At 38.3% G+C, this 22,543-nt stretch overlaps 1 protein-coding gene across 2 annotated transcripts in view; it reads left to right on the forward strand.

Moving 5' to 3' along the window:
• LOC139130208 (kin of IRRE-like protein 1) overlaps positions 1-20,051 on the forward strand; it is a 33,893-nt gene extending 13,842 nt beyond the window's left edge. Inside the window, exons 1-5 of one of the 2 annotated variants that reach the window (XM_070695954.1) lie at positions 13,272-13,381; positions 17,377-17,676; positions 18,079-18,375; positions 18,793-18,867; positions 19,103-20,051. In XM_070695954.1, the coding sequence (XP_070552055.1) occupies positions 13,324-13,381; positions 17,377-17,676; positions 18,079-18,375; positions 18,793-18,867; positions 19,103-19,107 (735 nt within the window). In that variant the 5' untranslated portion in view covers positions 13,272-13,323 and the 3' untranslated portion in view covers positions 19,108-20,051. Of the gene's footprint in view, positions 1-13,271; positions 13,382-17,376; positions 17,677-18,078; positions 18,376-18,792; positions 18,868-19,102 lie in introns of those variants that run through there. The other variant, XM_070695955.1, reaches the window with a different exon arrangement.
• The last annotated feature ends 2,492 nt before the right edge of the window (positions 20,052-22,543 follow it).

Genomic DNA, 22,543 nt, shown 5'->3' on the forward strand with positions numbered 1-22,543 from the left:
CCATGACAACTTTTCCCAACACAGACTTAGACGTGGTGGCTGTGACCAATCTGGCTGAAATTGGTCATAGCCACCACGTCTATTAAAATTCATGAGTTTACTTTTTTGTTTACGTACATACTTATATCAGATGGAAATCTGAGGATTTGCGATTACATCAGTTGTCAACCCCCCACACAAGAGCAATGAATTAAAATTACTCTTTACAAAGCATGCGGACAAATTTGTTGTTCCACGTATGTCACTTACTCTTTACAAAGCATGACAAATTAGTTGGTTCCACACATGTCACTACAAATACAACACTAACGTTCATTGGAAAGGACAATTTGAAGCCGCCTATTAAAGCTCGTGAACGTGTGCAGTGATATGTTCGTCGGTATCGTTGTGAATGAAACATGCACACAGCGGCCCACCCAACATCGTAAGCTTACTATCGTGGTATCTGTACGTGCGTTGTACGTCCGTGATCGTATTTGAGTGCATAAGTTACCGCAGGCTACCACTATCAGTAACTCGTGGTTACTGGAAAAGCCGAGGGTAGCCTAAACTGAATTTTCCTGTAAACGTCTTAATTTTTCTTAAAGTACATCACAGCAACTGGACTGCGAGTCTCGTCTTTGAAATACATCCGCGGACGTGCAACGCCGTGAACACACAGACCTGTATGCAGAGCTAGGGCCCTATAGCCCTGCGTACTATGCCATGTGTTCTGTACGAGTACGTGCGTTCGCAGTGGGAAAAGTCAGGTCTTATGTACATGGAAACAGAGTGATTTCTGTTTACGGGATTCTGGATTGTACGCAGGGCGAGTGTAACACCAGCCTGTGCTGTGCCTCGATCAGTCGTTCGATATGGGGTGTACACATATCCAGTTGAAATGTGATCGCGCCGTTTCCCAACGGCGAAAACACATTCATTCATGCACACTATCTCACCACGGGTATATGCTAGTGCATCTCTACAACGTCCATACCACATTATTTGGGTGACCGCGAACAGTTTCTTAAATGTGTGTAGATTTGGAAAATTAGCCTGTGCTCCAGAATTCCACCATAAATACCGTTTTGAAAGTGTCAGGTGCTACTTACTTTTGTTGGCGGCCTTATTTCATTTTCATCGACAATTCTGTCCCATTTTGCTGAGCAACCGTTGAACCCGACAAGATACTGACAATGTCCTTCTTCAACTGCAACTATTTCTTCACTGCACCCTTTGTCCACCAGTAACAGTCATCGAGGGCCTCAACTTTTTCACCTACTGAGAACGCGTAATGAGCCATGTTTTCTGTGTTTTCCGGTGTTTGGCTTAATTGCTAATGAAACTTTTAATTTTAATTGTTTTCCAAGTCAACTATCCAAGCATTTTAAGAGGGGTGATCAAAAAGGCCAGAACAGCCAATTTTGACCAACCGGGTTCAAGAACCCGGGAAAGGTGTTAAAAGTGTGCGATAGATGTGTTTACGACATAAACATTACGAACAGTAGGATTAAGATAGGTATGAATAATCCAAACTGCCCAGTTTCTGTGTGGGGAAAAGTTGGAATGCTTAATTCTCATAAGTATCCGTCCCGTAAAAAGCAGTTTCAGAGTTCAAAAATATTCTGGAAAATGAAAATGATTGGCTGCATTATTCATTCTTTGAAGTTATTTAATTGTAAATCTGAGGAAAACTATAATTAGTTATAACAAGAAGTAATTTGTTTATGAAAAACAGTCTCTTAAAGGCAGCGTCAGCAGATAGATATCCATGTGAAGTTATCATTCTGTAATAACAATGACGACAGCTCTGTAAACATCTACAACGAATATAGAATTCCATCTAGTAGTTTCTTTCATTTTTGCTGGAAGTGAGAGAATGTACATCACAGGTGACAGGGTCAACAAAAAGTAAATGCACGACACATTGAGTAAAGTGCGTGCCTTTGCATATGTTGTATCAAGCAAACATTTTTCAAAATGTTTCAAATGACGACAATTATATTGATGAAGATACTGCTTTGCAAAAAGGCATTAAATAACTACAGTTGGAAGCTTACCCGGCCCGGCCGACAAGGCGTTATTGTTTATAGCAAGAGTGTCAAAATATAATAAATTTATGATTATGAACACTGTTGATAAACACTTAATATTTCTATCATTGTATACTTACAAAAGCACCTTGCTCCATTCGAATCCTGAATGACGTTCAGTAATTATGCCAAATTCATGCAGTAGTGATACAGACACTGTTCTTAGTACAATTAAGATTATGAATACTTTTGATATAAAAATAAACATTTCTATCAAAATTTTACGTTTGCAAAATTACCCAGCTGCACTAGATTCCTGAAAAGATGATTAGTATATATGCCAAATGCACGCAGTTTTAGCACAGATCCTCAGAAATATGACCGATATTGTAACAGTTGTAGCATTGCACATTCACTTTATACGCGGTCACAGTACTCCCTAAGGATTCTGTATAAACCGTAAATAATAAGAAGGGGACCGACTCTGACCATCGAAGCAGATCACAAGACTTCAAATAACTCACGTTTCCTGCACTGCTGCTTAATGATTTCCAAAATTTTACCGCATAGGGGCAGGTCGATAGGTCAGCAATCGAACTGACCTGGTTTTAGACCCTCGGTCGTGCAACAGCCAAGGTTATTCAGCAATGCTGTGTCGTTGAGAGTTAAGGCCACTTCCAATTCATTCACGTTTCATTTCCCGTTCCTTTAAAAAACGGGACAATTTACAAATATCTTAGTTGATATTGATATTGCTAACAAGTTTTAAAAATTCATTACATAGGCCTGTTTGTCACCTTCGAACTCCTAATCTTCAATGTTATGCGAGGCCAGACGTTACTGTTTGAAGGGGACGCTTTCTGATGATCTGTGAATCCAGTCACATGAAGTATTGTGCTTCTGTGGTACCACGCACACCCGCGTCTCTACAGCCGATACTATTCATTCTAAGGGTGGGTCGCTCACTGGAAGCGTATATAATAAAACCTTAATTTTGCAATATGGGCATCTTGTGAAATGTGAATATAATAAGCTAAGTGTTGGTTACGTTTCTGATTTAGATATTTATGTTCCTACTCAGCAGAATCTGTGCCATGGCGCGTTGCTTAGGTGGTATGGACAAGGAATGATTCTATCATACCAATAACCAAACGCTGCATCACTTTTTTGTTCTGGAACGTACTTTTTGGTGTAACCTACACCTTTCACGAGACTACATGACGTTTTTTATTGTATGTAATATAAACGATGTATGAGAAAAGAATCTGTTAACTGTTTGTAGGTGGTTTAAAAATCAAAACGATCGGAAGAGGTTCCATTGATTTTGCAAGCCAACAGGTTGGTTGGCCGGGTGCTGGAAATCATGACAATAAAGCCGAACTTAGACAGGAAGTAAACAGTAAACTAATGAAGTCATACGCTGTGATTGGTTATATATTTAGAGATGTCGCAACAGGAAGTTCATTACGATGATTCATCATATTATTTGTATCAATTTCGCTTGCAACATAGTTATCAACAATAGACAAGAAGTGGGGCTTCAAAGATACTTTGTTATAGTACTGAGTCTTTCAGCGATAGTAAAAGCCAGTAAGTTTGTGCAATCTATATCTATATTTACAAATTTGCTATTTCTACATTGTGTGTGTATAAAGATTATAAAAAAAATACCTTTTAAGCAATCAAAACTCGAGTAACTTAAATTTGAAATCTGTTCAATGTCAAGTAATAACGTATTTAAGTGTGTTATAAAGGGTTTTCAGAGTTTTAGAACAAAGTCAGCTATCAGCTCACCCTGATATTATTGTTGTTAAACTGATGAATCTGATTTCGGCCATGGATATTACAGGTAGTCAGCTAACTACGATACTCCCAATGCGTCACTTTATAAATTAGCGGGAACAGTGTCCACAGTGCACGCTGACATGTTTTGATGATTTCCCTTTACCATAGAAACAGTTTGCAAAACGTTTGAGCGTCTATTGGGATGCATAGTATTGAATCAGTATCACTTTACGTTACTTATGCTGGTGTGCATTTTGTTAGGAGAGTAATCACGGAGGGATGCGGAGTGGCCTGACATGGCAGGTCATCGCTATTGAAAAGGTCGATCAGTATAAGACACGTGCGCGGTCGTTATGCATGGCCATATCGGTGTACTCTGTTTGGCAGGCTTCACGTAAAGATACACTATTGGGCATATTATCTATACACCTCTTCTGAGTGATTAAAAACTGAGCTACTCATAACAATATAAGTCCCAAGTATTTACTGTTCATACTGCGACAAAGGGTTTTGATTTTTTTTTTTTTTGAAATATATGCCAGTTCATCAGCTTTTGCTGTCGCTGTGTAATACACAGGCGCCCTTGCATACAGGAAATCAATTGCAGTTCGATGAGACCTCTAAGCGTAGCCCCAAAGCAAATGTTTAATATGCACTATCCGCATTGACGCACTCAAAACTATATCGGCTCCTCACCAACAGCACATGTCTGCATGATTTCTTAAAGGTTTACACTAATAAGCTTATATCTCTGTTAATGTCCTGTTCCTGCCGTAATATTACTCAAAGTTCAGGTCTACCACATCTTTTGTAGGTCTTATTTTCCATTTCTTGTCCTGGAAGAAGCTCTAAAATCGTCTCACTAAAAGTCGAAGTAGCATTTTTGTTTTACTACATGTGCGTTAAAAGTCAAAGATTGTGTCCATCGTAATGACCTGCCAACATACGCAAAATTAAAAATATAGACCAAACACACTTTAAGTTGTGGTATTGTTCCGACAAGTGTTACCTTGGTGATCTTTCCTTGAAGAGGGCCACTTTTGTTTTTAAACAAGTGCAATTGTTAGTTCTGTCGATAGGGTATTTCCCAACATTTCCGTGAACAATGTCTGGTTGTCGGTATGTTTTGTATCGCTAGCAATCTCTTCAAAACTAAATACGGTTATTTTGTTTTGTCGGGAAAAGACGTCCATATCAAATCCATAACCTAGGATATTTTATTTGTCTTCTTAGCAGGCTGTCGACGCGTAAGATTTAGAAATTTACGCATTGCATCCGTCACTTGGAGTGAACAGCCACGCTTTTGTCGTTGATTAGATATGTCAAAATGCAAAAGGAAACTATGCATTCGACTATACATTGCTAATACAGTCTACCAGCTACTGTACAGGCTGATCCGGCCATGGGATCTTTAGATTTTTGTATCCAAGCTTTTTTATTTAGGCCTAGATTTCCAACTAAGGTAGCCGCTCCTCTTAGGTTAGCCTTTGATCTAAACTTAACCTATGATCCCAAGTCCCATTGAACTTTGTAAGCTGTTGAAATAAATCACGTTAACTTTGGCGGGAACAATTTGCAACACCATGTTTTGTCCTTTATATTCACTGTGTACAAGCTCAAAGTCCACTAGAGTACTAAAACTTGGACGAGGTTAATCAAATGGACTGATCAACTTACAAAGCTATGTATGGAGAAAAAAGGAGAACATCAGGGGTGCCTGCACAACTTCAGAAGTGTGAAGAATGAAGCCAAACATAACGGTGATTTCTGCCGGAAACGCAAGGTAGACCATCAAAATGTAAGATCGAGTTTGTGTAATGTTCATCTGAAATTAAATAATGTGACTTTAATTGCTTTCAAATGCAAGTGGAAAGGTGCGCTCAGTTATCACGGCTGGGTTTGGGTCGGAAAAATCAAGGGGGATTCACCTTAAAATTTAAAAACTGCAAAGGGGGGGGGGTTATGAATTTTTTAAACAGCACAAAGGAGGTCAATTTACTCTCATAAGTATCCGTCCCGTAAAAAGCAGTTTCAGAGTTCAAAAATCTTCTGGAAAATGAAAATGATTGGCTGCATGATTTCATTCTTTGAAGTTATTTAATTGTACATCTGAGGAAAACTATAATTAGTTATAACAAGAAGTAATTTGTTTATGAAAAACAGTCTCTAAAAGGCAGCGTCAGCAGATAGATATCCATGTGAAGTCATCATTTTGTAATAACCTTGACGACAGCTCTGTAAACATCTACAATGATTATAGGATTCCATCTAGTAGTTTCTTTCATTTTTTGCTGGAAGTGAGGGAATGTAACATTACAAGTGACAGGGTCAACAAAAAGTAAATGCACGACACATTGAGTATAGTGCATGCCTTGGCATATGTTGTATCAAGCAAACATTTGTCAAAATGTTACAAATGACGACAATGATATTGATAAAGATACTGCTTTGCAAAAAAGCATTAAATAACTACAGTTGGAAGCTTACCCGGCCCCGGCCGACAAGGTGTTATTGTTTATAGAGTGTCAAAATATAATAAAGTTATGATTATGAACACTGTTGATAAACACTTAATATTTCTATCATTGTATACTTACAAAAGCACCTTGCTGCATTCGAATCCTGAATGACGTTCAGTAATTATGCCAAATTCATGCAGTAGTGATACAGACACTGTTCGTAGTTCAATTATGATTATGAATACTCTTGATAAAAATAAACATTTCTATCATAATTTTACGCTTGCAAAATTACCCAGCTGCACTAGATTCCTAAAATGATGATCAGTATATATGCCAAATGCACGCAGTTTTAGCACAGACCCTCAGAAATATGACCGATATTGTAACAGTTGTAGCATTGCACGTTCACTTTATACGCGGTCACAGTACTCCCTAAGCAGTCTCTATGAACAGAAATTAAGAAGGGGGCCGACTCTGACCATCGAAGCAGATCACAAGACTTCAAATAAGTCACGTTTTCTGCACTGCTGCTTTTTGATATCCAAAATTTTACCACATAGGGGCAGGTCTATAGGTCAGCAATCGAACTGACCTGGTTTAGACCCTCGGTCGTGAGACATAAAAAGCCAAGGTCATTCAGGAATGATATGTTCTTGAGAGTTAAGGTCACTTCCAATCCATTCACATTTCATTTCCCCTTCCTTTAAAACCGGGACAATTTACAAAATATCTCTTAGTTTATATTGATATTGCTCAAAGGTTTTAAAAATTCATTACATAGGCCTGTTTGTCACCTTTGAACTCCTAATCTTCAATGTTATGCGAGGCCAGAAGTTTCTGTTTGAAGGGGACGCTTTCTGATGATATGTGAATCCAGTTACATGAAGTATTGTGCTTCTGTGGTACCACGCACAACCGCGTCTCTACAGCCGATACTATTCATTCTAAGGATGGGTCGCTCACTGGAAGCGTATATAATAAAACCTTAATTTTGCAATATGGACATCTTGAGAAAAGTGTATATAATAAGCTAAGTGTTGGTAAAGTTTCTGATTTTGATATTTATGTTCCTACTCAGCAGAATCTGTGCCATGGCGCGTTCGTTAGGTGGTATTGACAAGCAATGATTCTATCCTACCAATAACCAAACGCTCCATTATTTTTTTTTGTTCTGGAACGTACTTTTTGGTGAAACTCACACCTCTCACGAGACTACATGACTTTTTTTTATTGTATGTAATATAAACGATGTATGAGAAAAGAATCTGTTAACTTTGTACTGGTTTAAAAATCAATACGATCGGAAGAGATTCCATTGATTCTGCAAGCCAACAGGTTGGTTGGCCGGGTGCTGGAAATAATGATAATAAAGCCGAACTTAGACAGGAAGTAAACAGTAAACTAATGAAGTCATACGCTGTGATTGGTTATATATTTAGAGATGTCGCAACAGGAAGGTCATTACGATGATTCATCATATTATTTGTATTAATTTCGCTAGATAGTAAAAAGGAAATCAATTTTCCGCTTGCAACATAGTTATCAACAATAGACAACAAAATGGGGCTTCAAAGATACTTTGTTATAGTATTGAGTCTTGCAGCGATAGTAAAAGCCGGTAAGTTTGTGCAATCGATATCTATATTGACAAATTTGCTATTTGTACATTGTGAGTGTATAAAGATTATAAAGAAGATAACCAATCAAAATCTCGAGTAACTTAAATTTAAAATCTGTTCAATGTCAAGTAATAACGTACTTAAGTGTGTTGGAGGGTTTTCAGAGTTTTAGAACAAAGTCAGCTATCAGCTCACCCTGATATCATTGTTGTTAAATTGTTAAATCTGATTTCGGCCATGGATAATTAAAGGTAGTCAGCTAACTACGATACTCCCAATGCGTCACTTTATAAATTAGCGGGAACAGGATCCACAGTGCACGTTGACATACTTTGATGATTTCCCTTCACCATAGAAACAGTATGCAAAACAATTGAGCGTCTATTGGTATTCATAGTATTGAATCAGTATGACTTCACGTTACTTACGTTGAAGCTGGTGTGCATTTTGTTTGGAGAATAATAATGGAGGGATGCTGATGGGCCTGACATGGCAGGTCATCGCTATTGAAAAGGTCGATCACTACATGAACGTGTTCTGTCATTATGCATGGCGAGATCGGTGTGACACTCGGTTTCGTAGGCTTCACGTAGACATACATTATTAGGCATATTATCTATACACATCTTCCGACTGATTAAAAACTAAGCAACTCATAACAATATATGTCCCAAGTATTTAATTTTCATAGCGACAAAGGGTTTTTAATTTGTTTTTGAAATATATGCCAGTTCATCAACTTTTGCTGTCGCTGTGTAATACACAGGCGCCCTTGCATACAGGAAATCAATAACAATTCGATGATACCTCTAGAAGTAGCCCCTAAGCAACTATTTTATAAACACTATCCGTTTTGACGCACTCAAAACTATATCCGTTCCTTACCAACAACACATGTCTGCTGGATTTTCGTAAAGTTTTACACTAATAAGCTTATATCTCTATTTATATTCGGTTCCTGCCGTAATATTACTCAAAGTTCAGGTCTACAACATTTTTGTTGTAGGTCTTATTTTCCATTTCTTGTCCTGGAAGAAGCTCTAAAATCGTCTCACTAAAAGTCGAAGTAGCATTTTTGTTTCATTACATGTGCGTTGAAAGTCAAAGGTTGTGTCCATCGTAATGACCTGCCAAATAAGCAAAATTCAAAATATAGACCAAACACACTTTAAGTTGTGGTATTGTTCCGACAAGTGTTACCTTGGTGATCTTTCCTTGAAAAGGGCCACTTGTGTTTTTAAACAAGTGCAATTGTTAGTTCTGTTGAGAGGGTATCTCCCAATATTTCCGTAAACAATGTCTGGCGATCGGTATGTTTCAATCTCTTCAAAACTAAATACGGTTATTTTGTTTTGTCGGGTAAAGACATCCATACCAAATCCATCCCCAAGGATATTTTATTTGTCTTCTTAGCAGGCTGTCGAAGCGTAAGATTTATAGAAATTTACGCATTGCATCCGTCACATAGAGTGAACAGCCACGATTTTGTAGTTGATTAAATGTGTCAAAATGCAAAGGAAACCATGCATTTGACTATAAATTGCTAATAGAGTCTACCAGCTACTGGCCATGGAATCTTTAGATTTTTGTATTCAAGCTATTTATTTAGGCCTACAATTCCAACTGAACAATGTAGCCGCTCCTCTTATGTTAGCCTTTGATCTAAACTTTAACCTATGATCCGAAGTTTCATTGAACTTTGTAAGCTGTTGAAATAAATCACGTTAACTTTGGCGGGAAAAACTTGCAACACTATGTTTTGCCCTATATTCACTGTGTACAAGCGCAAAGTCAACTACAGTACTAAAACATGGACGAGGTTGGTCAAATGGACTGATCAACTTACAAAATTATGTATGGAAAACAAAGGAGAACATAAGGGGTGCCTGCACAACTGCAAAAGTGTGAAGAATGAAGCAAAACATATTATGGTGATTTTTGCCCGAAATGCAAGGTAGACCATCAGAATGTAAGATCGATTTTGTGTAATGTTCATCTGAAATTAAATAATGAGACTTTAATTGCTTTCAAATGCAAGTGTAAAGGTGCGCTCAGTTATCACGGCTGGGGTTGGGTCGGAAAAATCAAGGGGGATTCACCTTAAATTTTAAAAACTGCAAAGGGGGGGGGGTCATGTATTTTTTAAACAGCACAAAGGAGGTCACCATGACAACTTTTCCCCACACAGACTTAGACGTGGTGGCTGTGACCAATCTGGCTGAAATTGGTCATAGCCACCACGTCTATTAAAATTCATGAGTTTACTTTTCTTGTTTACGTACATACTTATATCAGATGGAAATCTGAGGATTTGCGATTACATCAGGTTGACAACCCCCCCACACAAGAGCAATGAATTAAAATTACTCTTTACAAAGCATGCGGACAAATTTGTTGGTTCCACACATGTCACTTACTCTTTACAAAGCATGACTAATTAGTTGGTTCCACACATGTCACTACAAATACAACACTAACGTTCATTGGAAAGGGACAATTTGAAGCCGCCTATTAAAGCTCGTCGGCTGACTCGCAGCGTGTTTGCAAGGTTATATCTGATTGGTCGATTTTCACTATTCACAGCAACTTAGGGAGTTTATTTGTATTCTTTTAATTATATTGGTAAGATTCAGCCAACCAATAGGATAACAGTTTCGAAATCGCTGCAAGTCGCCCCAAGCTCATGCCCGTGTGCAGTGATATGTTCGTCGGTAACGCTGTGAATGAAACATGCACACAGCGGCCCACACAACATCGTAAGCTTACTATCGTGGTATTTGTACGTGCGTGGTACGTCCGTGATCGTATTTGAGTGCATAAGTTACCGCAGGCTACCACTACCAGTAACTCGCGGTTACTGGAAAAGCCGAGGGTAGCCTAAACTGAATTTTCCTGTAAACGTCTTAATTTTTCTTAAAGTACATCACAGCAACTGGACTGCGAGTCTCCTCTTTGAAAATACATCCGCGGACGTGCAACGCCGTGAACACACAGACCTGTATGCAGAGCTAGGACCCTATAGCCCTGCGTACTATGCCATGTGTTCTGTACGAGTACGTGCGTTCGCAGTGGGAAAAGTCAGGTCTTATGTACATGGAAACAGAGTGATTTCTGTTCACGGGATTCTGGATTGTACGCAGGGCGAGTGTAACACCAGCCTGTGCTGTGCCTCGATCAGTCGTTCGGATATGGGGTGTACACATGTCCAGTTGAAATGTGATCGCGTCGTTTCCCAACGGCGAAAACACATTCATTCATGCACACTATCTCACCACGCGCATATGCTACTGCATCTCTACAACGTCCATACCACATTATATGGGTGACCGCGAGCAGTTTCTTAAATGTGTGTAGATTTGGAAAATTAGCCTGTGCTCCAGAATTCCACCATAAATACCGTTTTGAAAGTGTCAGGTGCTACTTACTTTTGTTGGTTGCCTTATTTCATTTTCATCGACAATTCTGTCCCATTTTGCCGAGCAACCGTTGAACCCGAAAAGATACTAACATGGTCCTTCTTCAACTGCAACTATTTTCTTCACTGCACCCTTTGTCAACCAGTAACAGTCATCGAGGGCCTCAACTTTTTCACCTGCTGAGAACGCGTAATGAGCCATGTTTTCTGAGTTTTCCGGTTTCTGGCTTAATTGCTAATGAAACTTTTAACTTTAATTGTTTTCCAAGTCAACTATCCAAGCATTTTAAGAGGGGTGATCAAAAAGGCCAGAACAGCCAATTTTGACCAACCGGGTTCAAGAACCCGGGAAAGGTGTTAAAAGTGTGCGATAGATGTGTTTACGACAAAAACGTTACGAACAGTAGGATTAAGATAGGTATGAATAATCCAAACTGCCCAGTTTCTGTGTGGGGAAAAGTTGGAATGCTTAATTCTCATAAGTATCCGTCCCGTAAAGAGCAGTTTCAGAGTTCAAAAATCTTCTGGAAAATGAAAATGATTGGCTGCATTATTTCATTCTTTGAAGTTATTTAATTGTAAATCTGTGGAAAACTATAATTAGTTATGACAAGAAGTAATTTGTTTATGAAAAACAGTCTCTTAAAGGCAGCGTCAGCAGATAGATATCCATGTGAAGTTATCATTCTGTAATAACAATGACGACAGCTCTGTAAACATCTACAACGAATATAGAATTCCATCTAGTAGTTTCTTTCATTTTTGCTGGAAGTGAGAGAATGTAACATCACAAGTTACAGGGTCAACAAAAAGTAAATGCACAACACATTGAGTAAAGTGCGTGCCTTTGCATATGTTGCATCAAGCAAACATTTTTCAAAATGTTTCAAAGGACGACAATTATATTGATGAAGATACTGCTTTGCAAAAAGGCATTAAATAACTACAGTTAGAAGAGTACCCGGCCCCGGTCGACAAGGCTTTATTGTTTATAGCAAGACTGTCAAAATATAATAAATTTGTGATTATAAACACTGTTGATAAACATTTAATATTTCTATCAATGTATACTTACAAAAGCACCTTACTGCATTCGAATCCTGAATGACGTTCAGTAATTATGCCAAACTGATGCAGTAGTGATACAGACACTGTTGTTAGTACAATTGTAATTATGAATACTCTTGATAAAAATAAACATTTCTATCATCGCAAAATTACCCAGCTGCGCTAGGTTTATAAAATGATGATCAGTATTTATGCCAAATACACGCAATTTTAGGACAGACCCTCAGAAATATAACCGATATTGTAACAGTTATGTAGCATCGCACAGTCACTTGATACTTGATACGACTCTGACCATCGAAGCAGATCACAAGCCTTCAAATAACTCACGCTTTCTGCACTGTTGGTTTTTGATTTTCAAAATTTTACCACATAGGGGCAGGTCGAAAGGTCAGCAATCGAAATGACCTGGTTTTAGACCCTCGGTAGTGCGACATGTAAAGCTTAGGTTATTCAGCAATGCTGTGTCGTTGAGAGTTGAAGCCACTTCCAATTCATTCACGTTTCATTTCCCGTTACTTTAAAAAAACGGGACATTTTACAAATATCTTAGTTGATATTGATATTTCTCACAAGTTTTAAAAGATTCATTACATAGGCCTGTTTGTCACCTTCGAACTTCTAATTCTCAATGTTATGCGAGGCCAGAGGTTACTGTTTGAAGGGGACGCTTTCTGATGATCTGTGAATCCAGTTACATGAAGTATTGTGCCAACAGGTTGCTTGTCCGGGTGCTGGAAATAATGACAATAAAGTCGAACTTAGACAGGAAGTAAACAGTAAACTCATGAAGTCATACGCTTATGTGATTTAAAAATAAAACAGTATGTGATTGGTTAGAGATGTCGCAACAGGAAGTTCATTACGATGATTCATCATTATATTATTTGTGTTAATGTCGCTAGATAGTAAAAAAGAAAATCACTTTTCCGCTTGCAAGGTAGTTATCAACAATAGACAAGATGAGGCTTCAGGGATACCTTGGTATTGTTCTGGGTCTTCTAGCTGTAGTAAACGCCGGTAAGTTTTGCAATCTATATCTATATGGACAAATTTGCTATTTGTACATTGTGAGTGTATAAAGATTATAAAGAAGATAAGCAATCAAAATCTCGAGTAACTTAAATTTAAAATCTGTTGAGTGTCAAGTATTAACGTGCTTGATCGTGCTGGAGGGTTTTCAGAGTTTTAGAACAAAGTCCGCTATCAGCTAAACCTGATATCATTGTTGTGAAATTGTTGAATCTAATTTCGGCAATGGACAATTAGAGGTAGTCAGCTAACTACGATACTCCCAATGCGTCACTTTATAAATTAGCGGGAACAGGATCCACAGTGCACGTTGACATACTTTGATGATTTCCCTTCACCATAGAAACAGTTTGCAAAAAAATTGAGCGTCTATTGGTATTCACAGTATTGTATCAGTATGACTTCACGTTACTTACGCTGGTGTGCATTTTGTTAGGAGAGTAATCACGGAGGGATGCGGAGTGGCCTGACATGGCAGGTCATCGCTATTGAAAAGGTCGATCGCTATAAGACACGTGTGATGTCGTTATGCATGGCGATATCGGTGTACTCTGTTTGGTAGGCTACACGTACACATACATTATAAGGAATATTACCTATACACCTTTTCCAAGTGATTAACTGAGCTATTCATAACAATAAAAGTCCCAAGTATTTACTGTTCATACTGCGACAAAGGGTTTTTAATTTGTTTTTGAAATATATGCCAGTTCATCAGCTGTTGCTGTCGCTGTATAATACACAGGCGCCCTTGCATACATGAAATCAATTGCAGTTCGATGATACCTCTAAGCGTTGCCCCTGAGCAAATGTTTTATATACGCCAACCGCATTGATGCACTCAAAACATCCGTAAATATCTCTTACTTGATATTGATATTGCTCACAAATTTTAAAAAATTCATCACAAAGGCCTGTTTGTCACCTTTGAACTCCTAATTCTCAATGTTATGCGAGGCCAAAGGTTACTGTTTGAAGGGGACGCTTTCTGATGATCTGTGAATCCAGTCACATGAAGTTTTGTGCTTCTATGGTACCACGCACACCCGCGTCTCTACAGCTGATACTATTCATTCTAAGGTTGGGCCTCTCACTGGAAGCGAATATAATTAAGCCTTAATTTGGCAACATGGACATCTTGAGAAAAGTGTATATAATAAGCTAATTGTTGGTTAAGTTTCTGATTTCGAGAGTTATCATGGAGTGATACAGAGTGGTCTGACATGGCAGGTCATCGCTATTGAAAAGGTCGATCACTATATGACACGTGTTCCGTGGTTACGCGTTTCGGTGTACTCGGCTTTGAAGGCTTCACGTAGAAGGAATAGTATCTACACACCTCTTCCAAGTTATAAAAAACTGAGCTACTCATAACAATAAAAGTCCCAAGTATTTAATCTTTATAATGTGACAAAGGATTTTTAATTTGTTCTTGAAATACATGCCAGTTCATTAGCTGTTGCAGTCGTTGTGTAATGCACAGTCGCACTTGCATACAGGAAATCAATTACAACTCTATGATACCTCTGAGCGTAGCCCCTAAGAAAATGTTTTATATACACTATCCGCATTGACGCACTCAAAACTATAACGGCTCCTCACCAACAGCACATGTCTGCTGGATTTTTGTAAAGGTTTACACTAATAAGCTTATATATCTGTTTATATCCGATTGCTGCCGTAATATTACTCAAAGTTCATGTCTACAACATTTTTGTTGTAGGTCTTATTTTCCGTTTCTTGTCCTGAAAGAAGCTCTAAAATCGTCTAACAAAAAGTCGAAGCAGCATTTTTGTCTTATTTTCCGTTTCTTGTCCTGAAAGAAGCTCTAAAATCGTCTAACAAAAAGTCGAAGCAGCATTTTTGTTTCATTACATGTGCGTTGAATGTCAAAGGTTGTGTCCATCGTAATGACCTGCCAACATAAGCAAAATTCAAAATATAGACCAAACACACTTCAAATTGTGGTATTGTTTCAACAATTGTTACCTTGGTGATCTTTCCTTGAAGAGGGCCACTTGTGTTTTCACACAAATGAAATTATTCGTTCTGTTGAGAGGGTATCTCACAACAATGTCTGGCGGTCGATATACTGTCAAAACTAAATACGGTTATTTTGTTTTGTCTGGTAAAGATATCCATTATAAATCCATACCCTAGGATATTTTATTTTGTCTTCTTAGCAGGCTGTCGACGTGTAAGATTCATAGAAATTTACACATTGGATCCGTCACATGGAGTGAACAGCAATGCTTTTGTCGTTGATTAAATGTGTCAAAATGCAAAGGAAACCATGCATTCGACTATAAATTGCTAATGAGAGTCTACCAGCTACTGTACAGGCTTATTCGGCCATGGAATCTTTAGATTTTTGTATTCAAGCTTTTTATTGAGGCCTAGAATTCCAACTAAACAAGGTAGCCGCTCCTCTTTTGTTAGCCTTTGATCCAAACTTTAACCTATGGGCCCATGTTCCATTGAACTTTGTAGGCTGTTGAAATAAATCACGTTAACTTTGGCGGGAAAAATTTGCAACACCATGTTTTGCCCTATATTCACTCTGTACAAGCCCAAAGTCCACTAGAGTACTTTAAAGGGGGAATATGCTAAAAGAAGAACGAGGTTGATCAAATGGACTGATCAACTTACAAAGTTATGTATGGAGAACAAAGGAGAACATCATGGGTGCCTGCACAGCTTCAGAAGTGTGAAGAATGAAGTGAAACATAACGGTTGTTTCTGTCCGAAACGCAATGTAGACCATTAAAATATGAAATTGATTTTGTGTAATGTTCATCTGAAATTAAATAATGTGGCTGTAATTGCTTTCAAATGCAAGTGTAAAGGTGCTCTCAGTTATCACGGCTGGGGTTGGGCCGGAAAAATGCAGGGGGATTCACCTTAAAATTTGAAAACTACAAGGGTGGAATCATGTATTTTTACAGCAGAAAAGAGGTCACTTAATTCTCTTAAGTATCCATCCTGTCAAAACGCAGTTTCAGTGTTCAGAAATATTCTGAGAAATAACATTGATTCGCTGCATGATTTCATTCTCTGAAGTCATTTAACTGTAAACCTAAACAAAAGTATAATTATCTGTCACGTGAAATTCTTGCCTTAGCAACCCTGAGCCCGAGGCTTTTCTTATTGTAAATCGAGATCACTGAGGGCAATGATCAATTCCTATTACTTACATATCAGAGATAAAGCTATTTTTGTCAAGGAATTATTTAACACTTACCTGTAGACTACCATAAAACATGAATATTACTTTTAGGTGAAATTCCAATTGCATAATTGTTGTCCAGATCTGAACTTTCATATTTAAATGAAGTACATTTGTATCAATTGTTAAACACCTAAGAAAGCATAAATTTAGTTAGTGTAGCATTATGATTTGGTATTTCAGAACGAAGCACTATATCAGCCACATTTCGCCTTCTAATAGTGACCCCCAAAAAGACATGCAAGAAATGTCATGACCCTTCAATAATGTTTGCGCAAAAAGGCGACCCACTCTGTAATTTCTGGCCAATGTCTTTGTGGGGGATTTCAAAGTTATAGCAAGTCAGAAGTGAGGATTCGCACGTTAACACAGAGCGAGTTTGTCAGGGTTGGGTTCATTTGAAAAAATCTGAGAATCTTGTTTTGAATTATATCACTCCCCCTCCAGAGGTGACTGTGTGTGCAGCTTTACACAACAACTGGGGGGATGTCATGACATTATTATCATCTTAAAGGTGGTCATTAATTTTTTGGTGCAATAGGTAAGGGATTCACTTATTTTGTGTGATGCACAGAAAGAATTTGCCGGTCTAGCCCGGCCATAATAAATGAACGCTTCCTAAGTTATGAGATCAGACTTGTATGTTGTCAAAATCTTTCTTCGACCACAGAAAAGTGTTTCTCCTTGTCTGTGGTTCTAGAGCATTAGGTTTGGACTGCAGAAACTCGCAATGACATTTGTTATTTATTATCGTCAGGTTACCTATCCAAGGCAGTTTGGATGAAAACTCCAGGAAATATCACGGAGGTAATTGGAGGGCAAGTAACCTTGGAATGCCGTCTGAACAACACTCATGACCTCAAGGCCAGATGGTCAAGAAACGGAACATATTTGACTGATAACGATGGGAATATCTACCCTGAATATGAAATACGCGATGGAGTCGGCCAATACGACCTGGTCATCAAGAATCTTTCAAAGACTGATAATGGCTTTTTCACATGTTCGCACGTTCTTGCTGAACCGCAACATCAACATGCCTTCGTAAATGTGTTAAGTATGTGTATTTATCATTTGTTAATAATCTCACTGGAGTAACCCTTGATAATAAAGTGTATGATTAGTATTTGATGTGTAATTTATTTGGCTTAATGTACTTCAATAGCAGTAGTTCCATGCAAAAAAGGTCGAAGTACAGCGGATTCGTCGGAACGTTTTTAACTTGAGAGTATAGCACAGTAGAGAAGACGTCGCGATTTGTAAACATAAATGGTGCAGACAGGCAGACATATAGGCGTACTTATTTTTTTAGGAACAATATTTTTATGTTTTAGTCCGACTTATTTACTATAGTTGCTTCCATAATTCGATGTTACAAACTTAGCAAAGCAAAAAAACAAAATTATTTCCAACCCTTAACTAACTAATCATGTCCCTGCATTCTAAATTTGTATTTTAGTTCCGTTTGAATCATTGAAGCTAACCTCCCATGGGTTAAACGTGTACTCATGCAAGGCGACACATGGCAAACCCGCAGCAACGTTGATTCGATGGAAAATAGATGATAGGCTTGTGGCATCTATGATGCCGGGGTCCCTTAAAGAGGATGACGGATGTTTTTCGACCAACAGTGTTTATGAAATTAACGATGCTGTCATCAGAAGTAAAGGTACGATAAATCTGACTTGCGAAGTGACCCAGTTACTGGGAGTGGAGGGTCAGTCCAAATCCATCCGTGTTACAGCCAATCATGGAGGTAGGTTTCAAGCGTTGGCGAAATCATTCGGTTTAGGGTTCACTGTGGTGTGTTTAAATCTTGGACGAGAAAGCGTACGAGGCCAGTATATTTGCCTGTCTACGCTTACAGTTAAAAATTAACATCACATTGCAGGTACGTGTTGCGCAGTAAATTATTCAGAAGGCACGATAACAGAGTCAAATGTTATCAAGTGTCAAAGTTTAAACTGTGACCTACTACTGAAGCTCTAGCCACACATTATATTTTCTATGTCGGGACAAATATCCACATGTCACCTGGGAGTGGCATGAAGCAAGACAATGATTAAATGGTTGCTATTTAAACGCCAATGTGTATCTAATATAGATTGCATTTACTTTCTATAGAAATGCTTTTGCCAGCATGTAAATTCATACCCACGTTGCTCATTTTCAGAGATAATTCGACCAAAAACAAAGGGGATAGTTACTATGGTCTTTCTGGTATTGATGGTAGGGAGACTGTTGCCAGGTAAGAGTCATTGGTTTCAAATCCCTAAAAAAATTCAATTTCTTTACCGCACCTGACTACACTATTTAAGTAACTGGGATATTGGCGAACTATATTAGCATGATTAAAATTATTTCATATATATATATATACAAATTAAAATAAAATTCTGCATACTGAACCTGAAAATTGTAATGTAACACTGCAATTAGTGGTTTCCTAAATTTGTGTTTTGATTTGTTTTTTTATGATCTAGCCTAGCATAAATCTTCTATCAAGTTTCCCATTCGAACAGAGATATTTTCCTCGTTAAATGGATAAGCTTGACAGAAAATACCAAATCAAAGTAAAAGGACAGGAAGAAGGGCAAATGAAGTGGAATGTGATCAAGACAAGATATCTAAAGCTGAGGTACAGCTATACCTGCCAACGACATAGGGAATAGAGACCCGTTTATATTCTTGTTGAACCCTGAAGCAAAACGTTAAAAATTGCATGAAGACAAATCTGAACAGTTGCTTGGGAGCGTCTCGAAAATCAATTGTTGGTGTCACATTACAAAATAAATATCAAAGGAGAGAAACTTATATATGCTTTTCTACGCCCCAGGTCCGAATTTTATTGCTGTGAATTATATGGTATGAACATAGTTGCACAACAGGGCCAGAAATATTCATTACTAAGAGCAATGTTCGATTATGTATTAGAGGTTTGTGCATATAGACGCGTAATAGTGTGGGAAGATATTGAATAGTGTTTCCAGGAATGTCAAATTCTTTAAAATAATCGGCATTTTACGGACACTCATAGTGTGACTTGTCCTGCGATTGAAAAATGGAAGCTTCGAACAAAGAAAAGGATAAGGAGACATCATGGGCCAGTGGCTAGAGCAGTGGACGCACGATCACAGGATGGTGAGTTCGAGCCCCGGCATGGCTATGGTGTTGTGTCCTTGAGCAAGGCACTTTATTCATCACTGCTTCTCCCCACCCAGGAGTGATGGGTACCTGGTACGAGTAATAATAATTGTAAAGCGCCTTTAGCACATGTACTTGTGGATATGTGCCCTTTATAAGTACCCATTATTAGGGGCCCAAGCCGACCGGCTGGGACCCTATTGTTATTGCTCAAGTTCTACTACTTCCTCTTCTTCCTCTTTTTCTTCTTCTTCTGCCGATTCTTTGTCGACCTAGATCTCTTAAACGGCTGAACGAAAACTTCTCAAATTTGCAGGGCTAGTAGGTATCAATTAGTACTCGTGCACCTGACCCTTGAAATTTTGATTGGTCACGTGACCTTGCGGCCATATTGGATTTTCCAAAAACCTAAAAATGGCTTGTCAAGAAGACCTAGGGGTCTAGTCCATTTGAAATTTTTTTTATAGTAAGCATGACCTAAGGTCTTTAGAATTTGTAAATAAAATCGCATGCGGTCACGTGACCTTGGCCGCCACATTGGGTTTTCTAAAATAGTCATTTAATCTTTAAAAATCTTCTTCTCCAGAACAGAAACATCGATTAAGCTCAAATTTTACTCATGCCATCCTTACAGTGATCTCTTTAAAGTTTGCAAAAGACATTTTGATTGGTCACGTGGTTTGGCCGCCATATTGGATTTTTTGAAATCATAATTTAATCTTTAAAAATCTTCTTCTCCAGAACAGATTCACCAATAGAACTAAAATTTAATAAATGTCATCTACAATGTGATCTTTTTCAAGTTTGCGAAAAGCGTTTCGATTGGTCACGTGGTTTGGCCGCCATATTGGATTGCGCAAAAAAATCGTAATGTAATCTTTAAAAATCTTCTTCTCCAGAACCAAAACACTGATTAAGCTGGAATTTTACTCATGTCATGCTTACAGTGATCTCTTTCAAGTTTGCAAAAGGCATTTCGATCGGTCACGTGGTTTGGCCACCATATTGGATTTTGTGAAATCACAATTTAATCTTTAAAAATCTTCTTCTCCAGAACTAACACACCGATTTAACTAAATTTTACATCTATCATCTAAAGTGTAATATCTTTCAAGTTTGCAAAAGGCGTTTGGATTGGTCATGTGGTTTGGCCGCCATATTGAATTTTGCAAAAAATCGTAATTTAATCTTTAAAAATCTTCTTCTCCAGAACCAAAACACTGATTAATATGAAATTTTACTCATGTCACCCTTACATTGATATCTTTCAAGTTTGCAAAAAGCTTCTACATCTATCATCGGTAGTGTGTTCTCTTTCAAGTGTGCAAAAGGCATTTGGATTGGTCTCATGGTTTCGCCGCCATATTGGATTTTGTGAAAAATCGTAATTTAATCTTTAAAAATCTTCTCCTCCAGAACAAATACACTGATTGAACTAAAATTTTACACTTATTTTCCCTAGTGGTAGTCCTTTAAGTTTGCGAAAGGCGTTTTGATCAGTCACGTAATTTTGCCGCCATATTGGATTTTGTTTAAATCACAATTTAATCTTAAAAATCTTCTCCAGAACCAATACACACATTCAACTGAAATTTTACTCATATCTTTCATAGTGCGAGCACTTTCAAGTTTGCGAAAGGCATTTGGATCGGTTAAGTCGCCCCAATGTTCATAAGGCTGCAGTTTAAAACCTCGTCAGTCAGAAGATCGATCAGTGATGTATGTTTTATTGTACACTTGAAAGTCAAAGACGGCACGACAGATTGCAATGCCCGCTGTCAAATTCAGCTAGCAGTCACACGAACCCTAATCTCGGCCCCTTGTGTAAGGCAACTTTTGCGACCAGCTTTTGTACGCCAGGTGACGTTGTCGAGTATACTGCGACGGAAGTACTTAGAGGAGTGTGCCACTAGCTTTAAGGGGTGGCCGACCGGTGTGATCGACTGAATGGCACAATTACTGGAGTCTATGCACAGCTGATATGTGAGTGTCAAGGACCATAAATGAAGCTATTCGGGTATTTTATATGTAGGTGTCTGAATGCACGCTCACTTCTTCATCATGATAAAAAAGACAGATACATGACATTGCAAGGTGTGGTGACTTGTTAATGTTTCTCTATCTGACATGCATGGAGTGGCCCTGGTGTGTTGTGTAACTGAGAGCATGTAGCTGATTAAAAATGTAAACAAGACCACATCAAGTCCAGCCGTTAATGTCGTAAAAATCGCTGATACATATCTATTGAAACAGCACCTTGTTAAATGAAGCTCTGCAGCTTGATCGAATTTCACTGTAATTGCTTTGTGCAGTTGCATGCCCGGTCTAAGAGATCGCCGAAATTTACCCGATATTTATCAGGGATTTGGGGACTCTGATATCGATACTGGACAATAGTAGAATAACTTGCCCTGTGCTTCGGTACGCCAGATCAGTGAAATCGTCGATATTTAATTGGATGTTTATCGGCAATTTGGGGACTCTGATATCGATAGTACACAATACTAGAATGACTTGCCCTGTGCCTTGGCACGCACGGTCTGTGAAGTCGCCGATATTTACTAGATATTTATTGGCGATTTGGGGACTCAAATATCGATACTAGACGATACTAGATTCTGTCAAATCCAAGTTAAATATCCGATATATATCGTGACCTTGCATTTCTGGTCAAACCCGACTTCCAAGGACTGACTCTAACTTCGATACCGAACGATACTAGATTCTGTCGAATCGCGGGTTTATATCCAATATCGGAGAAGTTGGATGCTCTTGCCATT

Source organism: Ptychodera flava, chromosome 3 (assembly GCF_041260155.1).
Source record: "Ptychodera flava strain L36383 chromosome 3, AS_Pfla_20210202, whole genome shotgun sequence".
Lineage (NCBI taxonomy): Eukaryota > Metazoa > Hemichordata > Enteropneusta > Ptychoderidae > Ptychodera > Ptychodera flava.